This window comes from Toxorhynchites rutilus, chromosome 1, assembly GCF_029784135.1.
Source record: "Toxorhynchites rutilus septentrionalis strain SRP chromosome 1, ASM2978413v1, whole genome shotgun sequence".
Taxonomy (NCBI): domain Eukaryota; kingdom Metazoa; phylum Arthropoda; class Insecta; order Diptera; family Culicidae; genus Toxorhynchites; species Toxorhynchites rutilus.
In genome coordinates this window covers 90268939-90286926 of record NC_073744.1, presented here as the reverse complement: position 1 = coordinate 90286926, position 17988 = coordinate 90268939, and the positions used below count along the sequence as shown (strand labels likewise).

At 43.4% G+C, this 17988-nt stretch overlaps 1 protein-coding gene across 2 annotated transcripts in view; it reads left to right on the top strand.

Moving 5' to 3' along the window:
- The window catches only part of LOC129762918 (doublesex- and mab-3-related transcription factor dmd-4), a 32679-nt gene extending 17108 nt beyond the window's left edge, over positions 1-15571 (top strand). Inside the window, exons 2-4 of one of the 2 annotated variants that reach the window (XM_055761534.1) lie at positions 14251-14479; positions 14543-14748; positions 14809-15571. In XM_055761534.1, the coding sequence (XP_055617509.1) occupies positions 14251-14479; positions 14543-14748; positions 14809-14973 (600 nt within the window). In that variant the 3' untranslated portion in view covers positions 14974-15571. Of the gene's footprint in view, positions 1-14250; positions 14480-14536; positions 14749-14808 lie in introns of both variants that reach the window. The other variant, XM_055761533.1, reaches the window with a different exon arrangement.
- The last annotated feature ends 2417 nt before the right edge of the window (positions 15572-17988 follow it).

Below are 17988 nucleotides of genomic sequence, written 5' to 3'. Positions count from 1 at the left end.
ATGCAACTTATGCAGCGGTAATCATCACACGAGTGCATGTATGAAGGAGGATGCAACCACGAAATGCATACACTGTGGCGAAGAACACTCATCTACTAGCCGTGTTTGCCCTAAGCGGGCAGAGTTCATAGAGAAACGGAAAAATATATCGATGAATAATAACTCTATTCGGAGAAGTTCACACATCCACCATACGGTTCCACAGCAAACTAATACACGGAGACCCATTCCTGTTATTGAGCCTCTTCCGCTCTCCGCCGCGGAGAAAAACAAAAAGGTCACTCTATCAAATCGAATTCCAAATACGCCGGATCTGTCGACATCGCGCGCCCCTCCTCCTGGAATAATGAGCTTTGCTCAGGTAGTAGCTGGCGCTACTCAATCAACAGCAGCAGATTCAGAGGATCTGTATACCGGCGAGCAAATGAGCGCCCTTTTTCTCGAATTTTCGCGTCAGTTTCGTGCCTGTAAAACCAAACAGGACCAAATCACCACGATGATGAATTTCCTGTACCAGTATGGCCAACCATCCAACCAATCTTAAAATCATCACGTGGAATGCCTGCTCGCTTGCAGCAAAACAGATGGAGCTCGCAGAGTTCCTTAGAAACTATAGATCGACATCGCAACTATCACCGAATCTCACCTTAAACCCAACATCAACTTCCACCTGCCTGACCATACTATTGTTCGACTGGATCGCTCCACAACACGAGGGGGTGGTGTCGCTGTAGCAGTTAGGCGAGGTCTGAAGTTCCTTTCATTAAGAAGCTTCAACCTCAAAATTATTGAGGCTATCGGCATCGAACTTATAACAACAACAGGGTCAATCAACATCATTGCAGCGTACTGCCCCTACCAAGTGAAGGAAGGAGACGGCTCCAGTCTGCTGCTACGCAGAGACCTCATCGCACTTACCCGGAATCGTGGCAAATTTATCCTAGCTGAAGATTTGAATGCCAAACATGAAGCCTGAATCTTCGACGAAACATGAATGGCAGAGTTCTCTTTAGTGATCTTCCTTGCGGGCACTACAACATCATGTGCTCCGAGGAGGCAACATACTTTTCTCCGGCTGGGGTTCCATCAACTCTTGACATTTTTGTCACAAATATGATCGACATCCAGCAGCCAACGGTGGTGCACGAGCTAAGTAGTGACCACTACCCGGTAATGATAGTTCTTGGTGAACAGGTGGAGACCAGGAGGTTGCAGCGTAGGAATTACCATCGAGTCAACTGGCCAGCTTTCCAGCAACTGGTCGACGCTGGCGTGATTTTTGACCATTCGCTGCATACCAAGGAAGACATCGATAGTGTGCTGAGTGGTGTAGAAGAGGCACTGTGTGTAGCTCGCGAGCAGCATGTCCAACAAGTTCCGTGTGTAAGTAGCTTTCTCGAAACCAAACAACTTATCAGATTGCGAAACATCTATCGAAGGCAGTTTCAGCGAACTCGCCTTCTAGAAAAGAAGTTGGCGGCGAATCAGCTTTCCAGAGTGGTCCAAGCCAGAATCTTGGATCTCAAAAACAAATGTTTTTCTCAAAAATTGAACCAGCTCCCATCCCATTCCCGTCCCTTCTGGAAACTGTCAAAAATTCTAAAAACCAAACCCAAACCTATCCCTCCTTTAATTCCCTATGCTCCTGGTCCTGATCTTTTAATAACTCCTGCTGAGAAAGCTGATGCGTTGGGCCATCACTTTTGTAATTCACACAGTATTGGGCAAGCCATGATCAGTCCCCGGGAGGCTGATGTCGCGGAAGCTGTGGCTGAGGTTGATCGGACCCAACCAACTTTGGATGATGAGCAGAGAATAACCGCTGAAGAGGTTGAGGCTAAAATTAAAGCCTCGAAAAATATGAAGGCCCCCGGCTTTGATAATATCTTCAACCTGGAGCTGAAACACCTAAGCTCCAGGTTATACGGACATTTAGCATCGATCTTCAATCGATGCTTACATCTTGGTTACTTCCCCTCGAGGTGGAAGTTAGCTAAAGTTGTACCCGTCCTAAAGCCGGGGAAAGAAGCATCCTTAGCCGGAAACTATCGCCCAATCAGCTTATTGTCTGCTCTCTCCAAGGTTTTTGAGAAACTGATCAGCTCCAGGCTCACAGTTTTCGCCATAGATAATAATGTTCCCCCTGACGAGTAGTTTGGATTCAGGAGAGGTCGATCAACAATCCATCAGCTCGTCAGGGTAACGAACACCATCAGGCGGAACAAAACTGTCGCCAAATCAACTGCAATGGCATTATTGGATGTCGAAAAGGCATTCGATAATGTCTGGCATGATGGTCTGGTGTATAAGTTGCATCAGCGTCATTTTCCAGTGTTTCTGATTAAAATAATCAGAAATTATCTTTCAGACAGAACATTCAGGGTCTCACTGAATAATATCTGCTCAGAGGAACTGAACATCATTGCAGGGGTGCCCCAAGGCAGCATCCTGGGACCCTTATTATTCAATATATACACGTCGGATATTCCTCCCTTACCAGATGATGGTAAGTTATCTCTGTTCGCAGATGATACGGCCATTATCTATAAGGGACGAATAACACGTGCTCTGACGGAGAAGCTTCAGCGGGGTCTTGATGTCCTGTCTGAATATTATAACAACTGGAAGATTCGCGTGAATGCGACGAAAACCCAGACCATCCTTTTTCCATATTCGAAATCCCCGCGACTTGTTCCGCCTGAAAACCTCAGGATCAGCTTGGGAAATAATGCCTTAAACTGGTCCAATGAGGTAACATACCTTGGGCTCACCTTAGACAGCAAGCTGTTATTTAGACAACACATTGATATAATAGTGACTAAGTGTGGTATAATGATCAGATCATTGTACCCACTCATAAATAGAAAGTCTTCTCTGTGTCTGAGTAACAAACTTGCTGTCTACAAACAAATCATCTTTCCGGTGATTGAGTATGGCTTGCCTATTTGGAGTAACTGTGCCTAGACGCATCGGCTCAAACTCCAGCGAATACAAAATAAAATCCTCAGAATGATCCTCAATCTTCCCCGCTGGACAAGAATAACAGAGGTCCATGATCTGGCTGAGATTGAAACACTGGAAACCAGATTCGCCACCAAATTAAATAAATTTCGAGAGGACTGCTTACACTCGGAACAAACCATTATAAACAACCTGTATAGGTGATTAGTTTAGGTAGGGTTTCTCATTTATGTAAATAGTTAGGGTAACAAATTTTATTATTTCTTTTCTTCTCAAAAAAAAAAAAAAAATAACTGCGACTGCGGTTAATGTAGAATAGTTATCCATAACAGAAAAACAAAAATCAAACAAAACGAAAATCTTAATTTTGAAACGAAGCTGAAAAGAATGTTTTTTCTGTATCACTTCTACTGTAAATTATAGCTTAGCTCTAAGATTTCTGAATAAAACCAATTTTAATGCAAAAAAAAATGCAGTGTATCTCGCTGAGGAAAACTTTCATTCTTCGTGGGTAAATCGACTGAACAACATCGTTGCTGGGCGAGCTGGACGGCGAGGGATCGAATGCCTTACTCAAGGCAATGGGGATGGTATTATGGATAAAGTAAAGTTCTCCAAGAGCCTTTTGAAGGTTAGAGACGAATGAACTGAAGAAGTTTAAAGTCTCAATCAAGGAAGGAAAGCAAACTTTAAGTATTCTTTTGTATTCAAAGCAGTGAATATCGCTTGTTCTTCCTTGTTAGTTAAGCTAATCTAGACTGGCAATATTAACAGAAAGGGCTTCTGTTCAGAAGAGCGCAAAACGGAGATAAGTGTGTGTATATTTACTTGCTTCAAGCCATCGATATATGGATATTTGTATGCGTGAATTGAATGAATTGGCCCTGTAACGATGCAACAATCGTCTATTTTTTTAATGCTATGATTGACTACTGTTTGGTGTTACAAATTATGCAGTCGTAATGATAAATATACACAAAGGAGGGGAGATAGCGGTAGGGAAATATTTACGCTAGGGTATTGGTAATGAATCTCTGCTGAGGCAAATATTCAGCCTTCTTCCAAACAGTTAACATTGTTTATTTTCTGTCATCAATGCATTGAACTGACGCTATGGTGAAGCAGGTGTTAAGGTTGTGCACCAAAACATTATTTGGGGAATACCAAGTTATTCAATAAGTTATATTACGTTATTAATTTATTTGGGCTCGTGTGCCAGTCGCAAAACTGCTTTCAACTAGGATTGCATTTGATAGAGTTTATTTCGTTTATTTAGTCACCAAAAAGTAAATGGCGTTCTGAAATTTTGTATGTGATTTGGTTTCGCTTGCCAGTAGCAAAACCTTCTCCACTAAGGATGACAGCTGCGCTTATCTCGAGCATGTACTGTTCTGCGAGCACAAGAATCAATCATCAAACAATTATCGTCAAATGATTCTACAATAAAAAACATTTTAGGGCCACCAAACTGGTAGAATGGTTATTTCAAAATGTTCGTAGCATTATTAAATAATATTCGCAGTTATAAATAAACGACTTGAATTAACCTACAGCGTAGTTCTACGTCAACAATGCGGTTGTGTCTTGAACACAACCTCCTATAATTTTTTCATCGAGCGTAGTACAGTCAAGTGTGAACATGGGAAAGAAATAGAAGAAGATTCTCAACCCCAATGACTCTAGCAACAGTCCCGATGAGAAGAGAGGTAAACGGAGCAGCATCGTGTCTGTCCGTACACCGGCTTCCCTCACCGGAAGCGTAGACCAATCAGACCGGACCAGTAGCCGATTACCGATCCTGGCGGACGCAGATGCAGAACTTACATCAAATCGAACCACGGCAACGATGGGAAACAACAACGCGGATCCCAGCGGAGTATTATCTGGAATCCAACCCCCGGCAAAAGAGAAACTGAAGCTACCCCCTCTGGTGGTTGCATCGGTCCCTCTGGATAAGCTCAAGCTTACGATACTAGCGATCGGCGTAAAAGCCGTTTATCAAGTCACTAGTATGGGAATCAAGATCCTCACGGCAAGCCGAGACGAATACAGCAAATGTAAAACCTATCTAACCAAGGCTGGCATTTCATTCTACACGTATGACTTGGCAGCACACAAACCGTTTAAAGTGGTAATCAGGGGGCTTCCGGCTATGGAACCTGAGGAAATTATAACCGAGTTGCGCGATTTGTACAAGCTACAGCCTCTGGCGGTATTCCCTATTTACCATCGGAACAAAGAGCTGACATGTCGTGATTGCCTGTACTTGGTACACTTCGCCAAGGGCAGTCCATCACTATGTGCCCTGCAAGCAATCCGCATGATCAGCGACGTAAAGGTTAAATGGGAGACATACAGAGGACCTAATCGGAGCGTGAAGCAGTGCATGCGCTGTCTCAACTTTGGCCACGGCACAAGGAACTGCCATTTGAAACCAAGATGCAATGCTTGCGCTGCTGTTCATCTCACCGACCAATGCCCGATAAAGGAACCTGAAGTCTTCAAATGCGCAAATTGCAATGGGGCCCATATGTCCACGGACAGGAATTGTGCTAAGCGCGAGGAATATGGCCGCATCCGCTACGATGCCTCTACAAAGAATCAGCAGCCAATCCAGCGCAAGAAGAAGAAGCAAGAAACATCAATTTGGATGCCTTCCCGGAACTGCTACCTCCGCGGCCGAGACCGGTACCCAATGTCGCGACCCTTCCACTTCCGAATCATAGGCAGACGCGAAATCCATCAATAGTTGACCGCTCTTCCGGGTTTAGAGGTCAGCCCTCCGTTGACACAAATCAATGGCCGTCCGAAGGAAACTTTCAAAGGTCATGCACTTCTTTTTTTTTTTTTTTTTTTTCAATGGCACTAACGTTCCTAGAGGAACTTCGCCGTCTCAACGTAGTATTACTTGCGTCATTTTTATTAGTACTTAGTTGAGATTTCTATGCCAAATAACACGCCTTGAATGCATTCTGAGTGGCAAGAATACGCGTGATCACAGTGCAAGTCGGAGGAAATTTCTTTGACGAAAAGTTCCCCCGACCAGAACGGGAATCGAACCCGAACACCCGGCATGTTAGTTATGACGCTAACCACTCGGCCAAGGGAGCACAAAGGGTCATGCACAGATCCATCGAATCAGACGATTGTGCACCAAAAGGTTTAAAGTTGAAAAAAGCACCCGGCCCCGATGAAATTCCCAACGTGGCCTTGAAATCGGCGATCCTTGCTTTCCCCGACATGTTTAAGATGTTTTTAGGACTGTCGAAAATGCAGTTTGGGTTCCGGAAAGGAAAGTCGACAGTGGACGCTATTCGCGCAGTTATCGAGAAAGCTCAGGTCTCGCTTGAACAAAAACGAAGAGGCGATCGTTACTGCGCGGTAATTTTGATTGACGTGAAGAATGCCTTCAATAGTGCCAGCTGGGAGGCCATCGCCGAGGCGCTAGACAGACTGAAGGTCTCTGGCTACCTGTTTAGGATACTGGGAAGCTATTTCCAGAATCGGATCCTAGTTTACAACACAGACAGGGGACAGATACAGAAGAACATTTCGGCGGGTGTTCCGCAAGGTTCCATCCTAGGTCCTACGCTTTGGAGCACGATGTACGACGGTGTACTAACGCTGAAACTACCCAGAGGTATGGAGATCGTGGGATTCGCGGACGACATCGTAATAACTGTACTCGGCGAGACGCTCTAGGAGGTGGAAATGTTGGCGACCGAGGCTGTAGACATGATCGGTAGTTGGATGGACAGCGTAAAGCTCCAGATGGCACATCACAAAACCGAGGTGCTGTTAGTGAGCAATCGTAAGGCAGTGCTGCGGGCAGAGGTATCGGTCGGAGGATATACCATCGTTTCGAAGCGGGCAGTCACATCAAATTGCATCACGGAAAAAACGCTGTAGAAATTCGCCCAGTAGACCGATCCTTTTGAAAATTGTAGACAGTAAAATAGAAACTATTAAACAACTTTTGGCATTTTCCATTTTTCATACTTCGAGCCCAAGCCCGTATGCTCGTACCTTCCTCTTTACCCCGTCCATTAGATTCTGTACAACGTCAGGTTGTAGTTTTTTTTTGAACAGAAATCCATTTTCTCTTGAAGTCCGTCTCCGATTTGACAACTTTTGGGTTCTTCCGGAGGGCCTGCTTCATAAAGGGTGTGTCACATCAAATTGCATCACGGAAAAAACGCTGTAGAAATTTAATTTTTAGGAATTATATCTTCAGCTTTCGCTTATAATCAGATTAGAGTGTATAGATCACGTTGGCCATGCTTCACTGTCAATTTTTCGTAAATTTGGAAAAATGTCGTCGAACGAAAAAGAGCGTCGTGAATTAATCCTGTGCACTCATTTCGAGAATCCGGAGTTGTCACATTGGGACATCGGCAAGATGCTGGGAATCGTCCAATCCACGGTCAGCAGAGTACTAAAACGATACTTCGAGAATCTAACCATCGACCGGAAGGTGAAGAACGGCAAAAATGGATGCTCCGTCAGTGAAAAAGATCACAAGCGCGTAGTTAAGCAGTTTAGACGTGATCCGAGAAGTTCGGTCCGGGATGTCGCCAATAAGCTGAATTTGTCAAGTTCATTCGTCCAGCGGACCAAGCAGCGGGAGGGCCTGCGTACATACAAGGTTCAGAAGGCTCCTAACCGCGACGAAAGACAAAACATGGTGGGGAAGACGCGAGCCCGGAAGCTGTACACCGAAATGCTGACGAAGCCGCATTGCCTGGTAATGGACGAAGAAACCTACGTCAAAGCGGACTTTCGTCAGCTGCCGGGCCTGTTGTTCTTCTCCGCAGAGGACAAATTCAGCGTTCCGGAGGAGATTCGCAAGCAGAAACTATACAAGTTTGCCAAAAAGTACATGGTGTGGCAAGCGATCTGCTCTTGCGGAAAGCGGAGCGCCCCCTTCGTGATGACCGACACGGTAAATGGGCAGGTTTACCTTAAGGAGTGCCTACAGAAGCGCTTACTACCACTATTGAAACAGCACGAGGGCCCGACCATCTTCTGGCCGGATCTCGCTTCGTGCCACTATTCAAAGGACGTGTTGGAGTGGTACGAAGCCAACGGGGTTACCTTCGTGCCAAAGGAAATGAACCCGCCCAACGCGCCGGAGCTTCGCCCAATAGAGAAATATTGGGCGATTATGAAGCAGGCCCTCCGAAAGAACCCAAAAGTTGTCAAATCGGAGGCGGACTTCAAGAGAAAATGGATTTCTGTTCAAAAAAAACTACATCCTGACGTTGTACAGAACCTTATGGACGGGGTAAAGAGGAAGGTGCGATCATACGGGCTTGGCCTCGAAGTATGAATAAAAAGAAAATGCCAAAAGTTGTTTAATAGTTTTTATTTTACTGTCTAAAATTTTTAAAAAGATCGGTCTACTGGGCGAATTTCTACAGCGTTTTTTCCGTGATGCAATTTGATGTGACACACCCTTTAATCGCCCAATATTTCTCTATTGTGCGAAGCTCCGGCGCGTTGGGCGGGTTCATTTCCTTTGGCACGAAGGTGACCCCGTTGGCTTCGTACCACTCCAACACGTCTATTGGATAGTGGCACGAAGCGATATCCTGCCAGAAGATGGTGGGGCCCTCGTGCTGCTTCAATAGTGGTAGTAAGCGCTTCTGTAGGCACTCCTTAAGGTAAACCTGCCCGTTTACCGTGCCGGTCATCACGAAGGGGGCGCTCCGCTTTCCGCAAGAGCAGATCGCTTGCCACACCATGTACTTTTTGGCAAACTTGGATAGTTTCTGCTTGCGAATCTCCTCCGGAACGCTGAATTTGTCCTCTGCGGAGAAGAACAACAGGCCCGGCAGCTGACGAAAGTCCGCTTTGACGTAGGTTTCGTCGTCCATTACCAGGCAATGCGGCTTCGTCAGCATTTCGGTGTACAGCTTCCGGGCTCGCGTCTTCCCCACCATGTTTTGCCTTTCGTCGCGGTTATGAGCCTTCTGAACCTTGTATGTACGCAGGCCCTCCCGCTGCTTGGTACGCTGGACGAATGAACTTGACAAATTCAGCTTATTGGCGACATCCCGGACCGAACTTCTCGGATCACGTCTAAACTGCTTAACTACGCGCTTGTGAACTTTTTCACTGACGGAGCATCCATTTTTGCCGTTCTTCACCTTCCGGTCGATAGTTAGGTTCTCGAAGTATCGTTTTAGTACTCTGCTGACCGTGGATTGGACGATTCCCAGCATCTTACCGATGTCCCGATGTGACAACTCCGGATTCTCGAAATGAGTGCACAGGATTAATTCACGACGCTCTTTTTCGTTCGACGACATTTTTCCAAATTTACGAAAAATTGACAGTGAAGCATGGCCAACGTGATCTATACACTATTATCTGATTTTAAAGCGAAAGCTGAAGATATAATTCCTAAAAATTAAATTTCTACAGCGTTTTTTCCGTGATGCAATTTGATGTGACACACCCTTTACGACCTCTAAATTTCAACCAACACGTCAACTATGCATGTGGGAAGGCGTCAAAGGCCATCAACGTGGTGGCGAGGATCATGCCAAATAGCTTTGGCCCAAGCAGCAGCAAGAGGCGTCTCTTGGCAAGTGTATCTTCGTCGATTCTGAGGTATGGTGGCTCTGCTTGGTTGGCGGCTCTGGATACCCACCGAAATAGGAGGAAGCTAAATAATACATTCCGACTCATGGCCATACGAGTCGTACGCGCGTACAGGATCATTTCGACAGAAGCTGTGTGTGTAATCGCCGGTATGATTCCCTTCTGCAATACTCCGACGGAAGACAGCGAGTGCTACAAGCGGCGGGAAACCAGAGGGATCCGGAAATTGATGAGAGCGGAGTCGTTGAACAAATGGTAGCAAGAATGGAATACGGCAGAAAACTGGTTGAACAGGAAGCAAGGTGAGATTAACTTCTACTTGACGCAGTTTCTGTCTGGACATGGCTGTTTCAGGCAATATCTACATCGGTGCGGGCACGCAGTTTCACCCCTCTGTCCGGAGTGTGGAGATATTGAGGAAACACCAGAGCATGTCGGTTTTGTCTGTCCCAGGTTCACCGCAAGGCGCGAGGGGCTGCCTGCACTTCATGTCGGGAGTATTGTGGAGGAGATGTGTCGCGACGAGAGGATCTGGAATACCGTGAGCAGTGCAATCGCACAAATCATGTCGGAGCTGCAGCGAAAGTGAAGAGTCGATCAATGACCTTTCCGGAAGCCTGGAAAGCTGCCTACATCGTTCCCATTCACAAGTCTGGCAACTACAAAAAAGTGGAGAATTATCGTGGCGTTACTATACTGTGTTGTATTAGTAAAGTATTTGAAAGGTTGGTGCACAAAGTTTTGTACAACGTGATGTCCCCCATTATTTTTGAAGGACAACACGGGTTCATGAAGCATCGCTCTACTACTACGAATCTTATGTGCTACGGCACTGCCCTGTCTCGCGAAGTAGAATATAGACGACAAGTTGACGCAGTATACGTTGACTTCGCGAAAGCGTTCGATACGGTTCCGCATACGCTGCTCATCGAGAAAATGAAGCACATGGGATTTCCAGATTCAATCACAAATTGGATTTCCTCGTACTTGCGTTACAGAACCGCATATGTGGCGCTCAACTCAACTCGATCCCGAGTCTTTAACATTACATCTGGAGTACCGCAGGGTAGCGTATTAGGACCGATGCTATTCCTCATATTTATCAATGACTTGCACATGTTACTTTCCTCATCTAAACTCTCTTTCGCTGACGACCTAAAATTCTACCGTACTATCGAGACTTCCTCAGATTGTGATGCACTCCAGGCAGATATTATCACTATGTTGGTGTGGTGTAGAGACAACGGAATGCGTGTCAACGGCAATAAGTGCAAAATTATTTCTTTCGGCCGTTGCAATAGTCTTGTTATGCATCATTACTGAATGGAATCGACAGAGTTGGAACGTGTATCGTGCATCAACGACCTTGGAGTTACTATTGATTCCAAGCTTAGATTCGGTGAGCATGTGGCGGTTACGACCGCGAAAGCATTTTCCGTTATGGGCTTTATTCGACGTCACGCAGCTGAATTCACAGATATCCATGCACTAAAAGTACTATACTGTTCACTAGTTCGCAGTACGCTGGAGTACGCTGCGCCAGTCTGGTCCCCTTACCACGCTGTCCACACCTTGTCGATCGAGCGGGTGCAAAGAAAGTTTTTGCGCTTCGCTCTTAGACTACTTCCATGGAATGATGCGACCAACCTACCGCCATACCCTGACAGATGCAAGCTCATAGGATTGGAAGCATTATCAGCCAGACGAATTACGATGCAGCGGTTACTTATATTCGATATTCTTGGAGGTTCTATTGACTGCCCTGAATTGCTTGCACAGATCCCGCTCAACATACCTCCCAGACGTTTCCGGAACACGCCTTTCTTTGCAATACCATACCACAGAACAAACTACGGCTACAACAATCCGTTCGATTCTTGTCTCCGCCAATTCAATCTTATTTGTGATGTGTATGATTTAAACTTGACTAAGAACGCTTTTAGAAATAGGATAAAATGTCTATCATAGGTATAAGCAAATTACAGTCTGTACGACTAGTCGAAGACGGTGTAAATAAAAATAAACATGCTGACAACGCCTGACTGCAAGTCGAACAACGGCGACGGCTGTTGCAACCGATGGTACCCCACGAGAGTAGCTGTGATGGAATGCGCGTCAGGTTGGAGGGCACTTTCTAATCGGCACCTCGTTGGGAAGAGAAATTCTGCGAGGGTGACGGTGACGGGGCGCGCGTCAGGTTGTAGGGGGCTTCCTTATCGGTTCACGTCTCGACAGGTAAACGGATGCTGATTGGACAACAGCGACGGAATGAGTGTCAAGGAGAGCGTCTACAAACTGGTGTATACCCCACGAGAGCTGCCGAGACGGATGCGCGTCATGTTGGAGGGCACTACCTAATCGGGGCTCCGCTGGGAAGAGAAATCCTGCGAGGGTGACTGAGACGGGGGGCGCGTCAAGTTGGAGGGCGCTTCCGAATCGGTGCACGTCTCGACAGGTAAACGGATTCTTCCGCAGAGAACAGCAAAATGCCTGCCTGGCAACGCCTGATCGTGGCCTGGATGGAGGAACACTGTGAACGTTTCGACTGAGCAAGCGCCTAGGAGGGCATCATCAAATCGGTGTGTACCACACGAGAGTTGCTGTGACGGAGTGCGCGTTATGTTGGAAGGCACTGCCTAATCGGCGCTCCATTGGAAGGAGAAATCCTGCGAGGGTGGCTGTGACGGGGCGCGTGTCAAGTTGGAGGGCGCTTCCTAATCGGTTCACGTCTCGACAGGTGAGAAACCCCGCGAGGGTGGCTGTGACGGATTGCGCGTCAAGTTGGAGGACAATTTCTAATCGTTTCTCGTCTCGACGGGTAAATGGATGCCTGCGAAATGAACATAAGCGCAGTGGAAAGAAATGGAGAAAAAAAATATTGAGAAGAAGGGAAGGATCAACGCTATTCAGCGTTGAAAACTCGAGAAGTGCATGAGCACAGGCGCCCCCTGAAGTTGTCGTCTAGATGTGGTCCCAGGGGGAATGAGGCAAGGAGTAGAGGGCTTGGTTTTTGTGGGAGCGATCCCCACTCGACGTCTGGGTTAACCCTTCCCAGACAAGGCTGGTAGAGCGTTCCTCACCTCTATAAAAAAAAGACGATTGTGCACCTGACAAGCATCGTGGCCGAACTCCAAAAAATGATGGTGCAGATGATGCATCTCTTTACGCAGCTTAAAATTCACCATCAGAATCCATAATTGGAATGCCTGCTCTAAAGCAGCCAAAAAGTTAGAACTCATCGAATTTCTGCAAAATATCCAAATCGACTTCGCGTTCCTAACCGAAACGCACTTCAAGCCTTCCATTAACTTCACTCTGCCTCATCACGCCATCTACAGACTCGATCGAGCTGGAGCTTCCAAAGGTGGCGTTCAATAGCCATTCGCAAAGGACTGGAATTAAAAAACTCTGCCCAGTTTCTAGGAATCTACATATACATTTGCGTGGGATTGTCCATGTACCATTAGTCTTGAAACTCAAAACAAATGAGCCGGTATTCTAATAAAAATATACATTGAATTAGGTAGCTAATTCTGAATATTTCAGGAATTGATAAAGGATCATATTTGATGAAAAAAATCCTTGTACGCATATGGTCAATTCTTAACTAGGATAAAGTTATTGAACTTTTCTTGAGCTCAAATTTATGCCTTGAACTAACTTTGAGAAGAAACTTTAAATGTTGTGTTTTATGGGGTTTTATTATTTTTCCAAAAATGCATGGTAAACTGGATTGTTTCTATCAACCAAATTGAAGCTCTCCAACCACTCTACAATTTCTTCCTTGAAACCGCATTGTTAATATTTCACAACAGAATTTTATGCAAAATTTCCTCAACTTTCAAATGAAAGTAATTGAGTTGTGCTAAGCAACGTACGTTTTGGAGTCCGTTCAAGGCAAAAAAGTCGGTCTCAATTAAAGTTTAATAATTCTTTCGTAGTTGAGATTTGACCATAAGCGTCAATTATCAAATCGATTCATTTCTCAAACACTTGTTTCAATCGGGTAGCAGGTTTCAGAGCTATGATTTTTTAGAAAAGTTAACCCTCTACTGCCCAACTTTTTTATTTACCTAAAAAAACCTACTCCACTTTTATCTCGAATTTCGGAGTAATAACTGGACCTGGCATAAAATACTTTCAAGTTTGCAGTGCGCGATGAGCAGTTCTGACCATCGATTTGCTTGGCGTTCATTATTCCACTTGCAATATTTCAACAAATGGCGAAAATTGTGTTTTTTCTCTTTGGTTTTATAGAGGCTCTGAACTGTAAAGTTTGTTTGAGTTAGCCTTGAAAATAATCGACATAAAGATCTAAATAAAACTTTAGTTTTAAAAATTTTGAGGTTCAAGATGTGCGTACGCCATCAAACCTTTGGCACGAATATTATGTGGATCTACAAGTGAATAAGATAGCTGTTCAGCAGAACGGCGATTTAGAAAATGTGATTTGTGGGATATACCTGGTGTACACATATAATTTTTTTGTTATCTGTATTATAGTGATTTACAACTCATTTGGCTGGTTCGTCACTTTTACTTCCATTTTTGGAAGAATGTCCGGAGTGAGAATTGAACTCGTGACCTTCAGCGTGAGAGGCATATATGAATTGTATACGTTAATTAACATGTTAATTTCAAAAAAGCAAACATATTATATTATTCATAATTTAATTTTCGTAGGTTGCACTCAAAAGACAGCAGGCGGTAGAGGACGCAATTGTTTTACGTTTGGCATCTACTGAAATGGGTACACAACTTGAGGCTCTTCCACCTGGAAAAATCTACGGTATGACTGTCACTGAGCCATGCCCATCACCTCAGCTGGGCTCCTCATCTATGGATATTACATCGTCAACATCATCTACCTGTAGTGAGAAAGACTCTGTTCCTGGATGCAGCCAATCCACATGTACGGTTACCCATATTACGTTTACATTGTAATTTTAATAAATACATATTTTTTTAGCTATAGATGACACCCAAAATACACCAGTGTCGCAGAATGCACTGGATATGTTATCTCAACTTTTTCCGCATCGAAAAAGATCCGTGCTCGAGTTGATTCTCAAGCGATGTGATTCGGATCTTCTCAAAGCAATAGAGCAATGCAGTAAAAGTCCTCCAGCGAGTGCGTTCAGACCTCCAGTATCTTCAGCATCCATCGTTGCGCATCACCAGGTCTGTATCTTGTTGATTTGTTCTAGGAATTTCTGAATAATAATGACCGTTTTCTTCAAGGTTCCTATGACGCCTGCACATCCCACAAGTTACGCACCGTTAATTGCATATCCCAAATGGTTGCTGCCCATGTCGATCCCGGTATCGATGGGACAAATTGCACCTAACTTGGCACCTCGATGTACTCTCCCGAATTGTTTACTATGCGTGCATCATCCCGTTTAAAACGTGAAAATCTAATTATAGAATTTATAATTTAGAAAGCAAATTAAGTGTTCTCATCAACCTCTGTTATTTCTGTTGATAGGTTAGAATTATGCAGAATTATGTAGTTCATCGCTTAATGTACTGAAATATTAATTTAGAAACTAATGGTGGACCTTAGAGTCAAGATATTACGCTCATTGGAACAACTTTCGTGTTGATAATAAACTTTTAATAGTTAATGTAAATAGATATGGGTGCATTTGACCTAACCGCGAATTTCTACTAGTAATAGCGTTATAATAATTACGAAAAACAATTCTCCGAAAACATATAGCAACTACATCTGTTGTGTGTCTGTGAAACCAAGTGTTATTAAATAATCACAATTTAAGAATAGACAGTGAAGGACTGTTAAGGTTGAATTGATTACGCGATGCCTAAAGATTGAGTCACATTATACAGGAAAATACCGAAGCCGGGAATCATAATCTTGGCATAATCTTGGCTTTATGTCTCTTTCTGTTGAAAAAAATATGATGAATCGAAAAGAACTACAAACATTTTTCTCCGTGGGTAATTCATGGGTGGGTGTAGTATATATAGTATATTTTGTGGAATGGTGGGCCTAACAATCAAAATGCTGCTAAAGCTGTCTGAAACATGGGAAACAAATATGTACAAAAAAAACAAATATTGAATACACTAAAATGCGTTGAAAAATATTGGAAAGTGAATAAATCCTCTTGCCACAGTTGGATCATTTGAAGCCGAAATCGTCATTGGAACGTAGAAAGTTGAAGCCGATTTTTCATAGTTTTTTTTTCGAGATCAAACAGCATTACAGAATCCCATGGGAAGGGCTAGGAATGAAATGCTGGAGAATTTAATTTTGTAAGACTCGAGAGAGCCAAGGATCTCCTTGGGGCTCCAAATGGTTAACGAGGTAGACGTAGAAGTATAGAGCAAATTACATATTCACATGGTTCTCTACCAGTGTTGAGTTGGGTCCGGAATGTTAGGATGTTATCACGTCCATGATTCATTCTCTGTAGATGAATTCCGTGTAATCTTCTATATCCCGAAAGCTCTGATACTGTTACAGAGTTGCCAAGCTGTCAAATGGAAAAAGAGATGCTGGCGGGGGCATGGAATGTGAAACGAATACGCATCATCTTTCGTTTTAATAACGTAATGTAAGGCACTTGAATATTTTTATGACGTTGGCATTGGCACAGAACATTGACATTGTTTTACTCACAGAGGCTTTTCCCTATTCTTAAACACGGCTCATTGTTACTTAATGTTGCTGGGCCATTTGAAAATAAATTTAGTACAAAAATATTTTTATGGGCAAAGTTGATTGCAGTGCATGTTAAGAGAGGGGAAAAGAAAATTTTCAAAAATTTCATAAAATTTAGAAGGCTTCACATCTCGCATTCATGCTGTTCACACTTGGTCGAAAGAAAAGATTAAAAGCAATAAGGAGCCAGTGATATTTAACACGTTGACTGCCATTTAAGTCATCGGTGACTGACACCGGGTTTTCGTTTAGGTCAGTCACTAGTGACTGACAGTATAACATATGATAATAAAGGTAACTAATATAAACATATGAGTTTATAAGCATTCCTTTTCGAACAAAAATACCTTCCACTATGATAAGAAACGTTGACCCTAATACGTTTAAAAATTACCATAGAGTCGCTATAAAACCGTGGCACTCAACGTGTTAATGATAATCGTTACTATGATCACCGATATGTTTGAGTCACAATTGAGTGCCCTTGATATGAAGGAGCCGGAGTTCCAACGATACTTTTTAACTACGCTAAAAAGTCGCAAACGTATGACGCTTTCAAAGACAACACTCGCCCCATTATCATTAACAATAAACCTACCACAAGGGGTTAAATGACTCATTTTAAACTTTTTGTCAAAATTTTCTTGCAAATTGCATTTTCACAACATCATTTCCCTTCACTACTTTTTTTAAAACATACATCGAATTTATTTTTCAGTGTTTACTCCTTTCTTGTTATTTTTTTTACTGAGAAATATATGTAATCTGTCCTAACTACCGCAACGGGACATTTGACCCGTGCAAACATTCATATGATATCAAAAAGATTTGTATGTGTGGTTGTGATACAAAAACATTACATTACACATTTTTGCTGTTGCTTTATATATTTTGTTGTACTTGTGAATGAAGAGTGAATGATTAGAATTTATTGTATTGCTAACAGTAACCATTCCTAGCTACAGTGCTATTTTGTCAAAAATTGTAATTTAATAATTTTGCTAATAATTGTTATCCCAAAATGTCGAAATGTACAGGAGAAAGATGGTATGCCACGTTCCTCAACAAAACTAACATGACCCGCTGTGGTAGGAATAGGTGTACATGAAACATCGGTAGGTTTAGGGTTAAAATATGCTTTTCAGTACAGCAAAAAGTGCTTGAAAATTGGACTCCGTCCGACCTAGCCAAAGGAGTCACATGATGTTAATCATATTCAAATAAAAATGCGGAGAATAACTTTCGGAAAGTAGCAAATTCACGATTGAATGTAACATAGTTTTTAGAAGTTCTTCGTAGCCTTATTGGTTGTGTGTTCGCTACTAAGCGAACGATCATGAGTTCAAAGCTTAGGGCCCTCAATTGACCATCTTTGTGAGTTATGGTTGCTAGCATGTGAGGGTGATTCCTGCCTTTCACCGTTCACACACGAAACATCAGACTGGTGCTATAAATAGCAAAACAATGGAAACCTCTGTGTACGCCGCTGTGTACGTTACAACTGTGAACACTCGAACAATTAGAATACTCTTACACCGAAGAGGTAATATTGTGTAATTTATAACATGTGTTTCGGTTCTGTTACAGCTGAAGTGCTAAATGAGTCTAAATAAAATAAACAGATGGGATAAAAAATAACACAGTTTTTCTCAGTTCATCGCAAGGATCGTGAATCGATTCGCCAGTGCTCAGTTTCATATATTTTTAAGCGGTTATAGACCTAATAACGATTA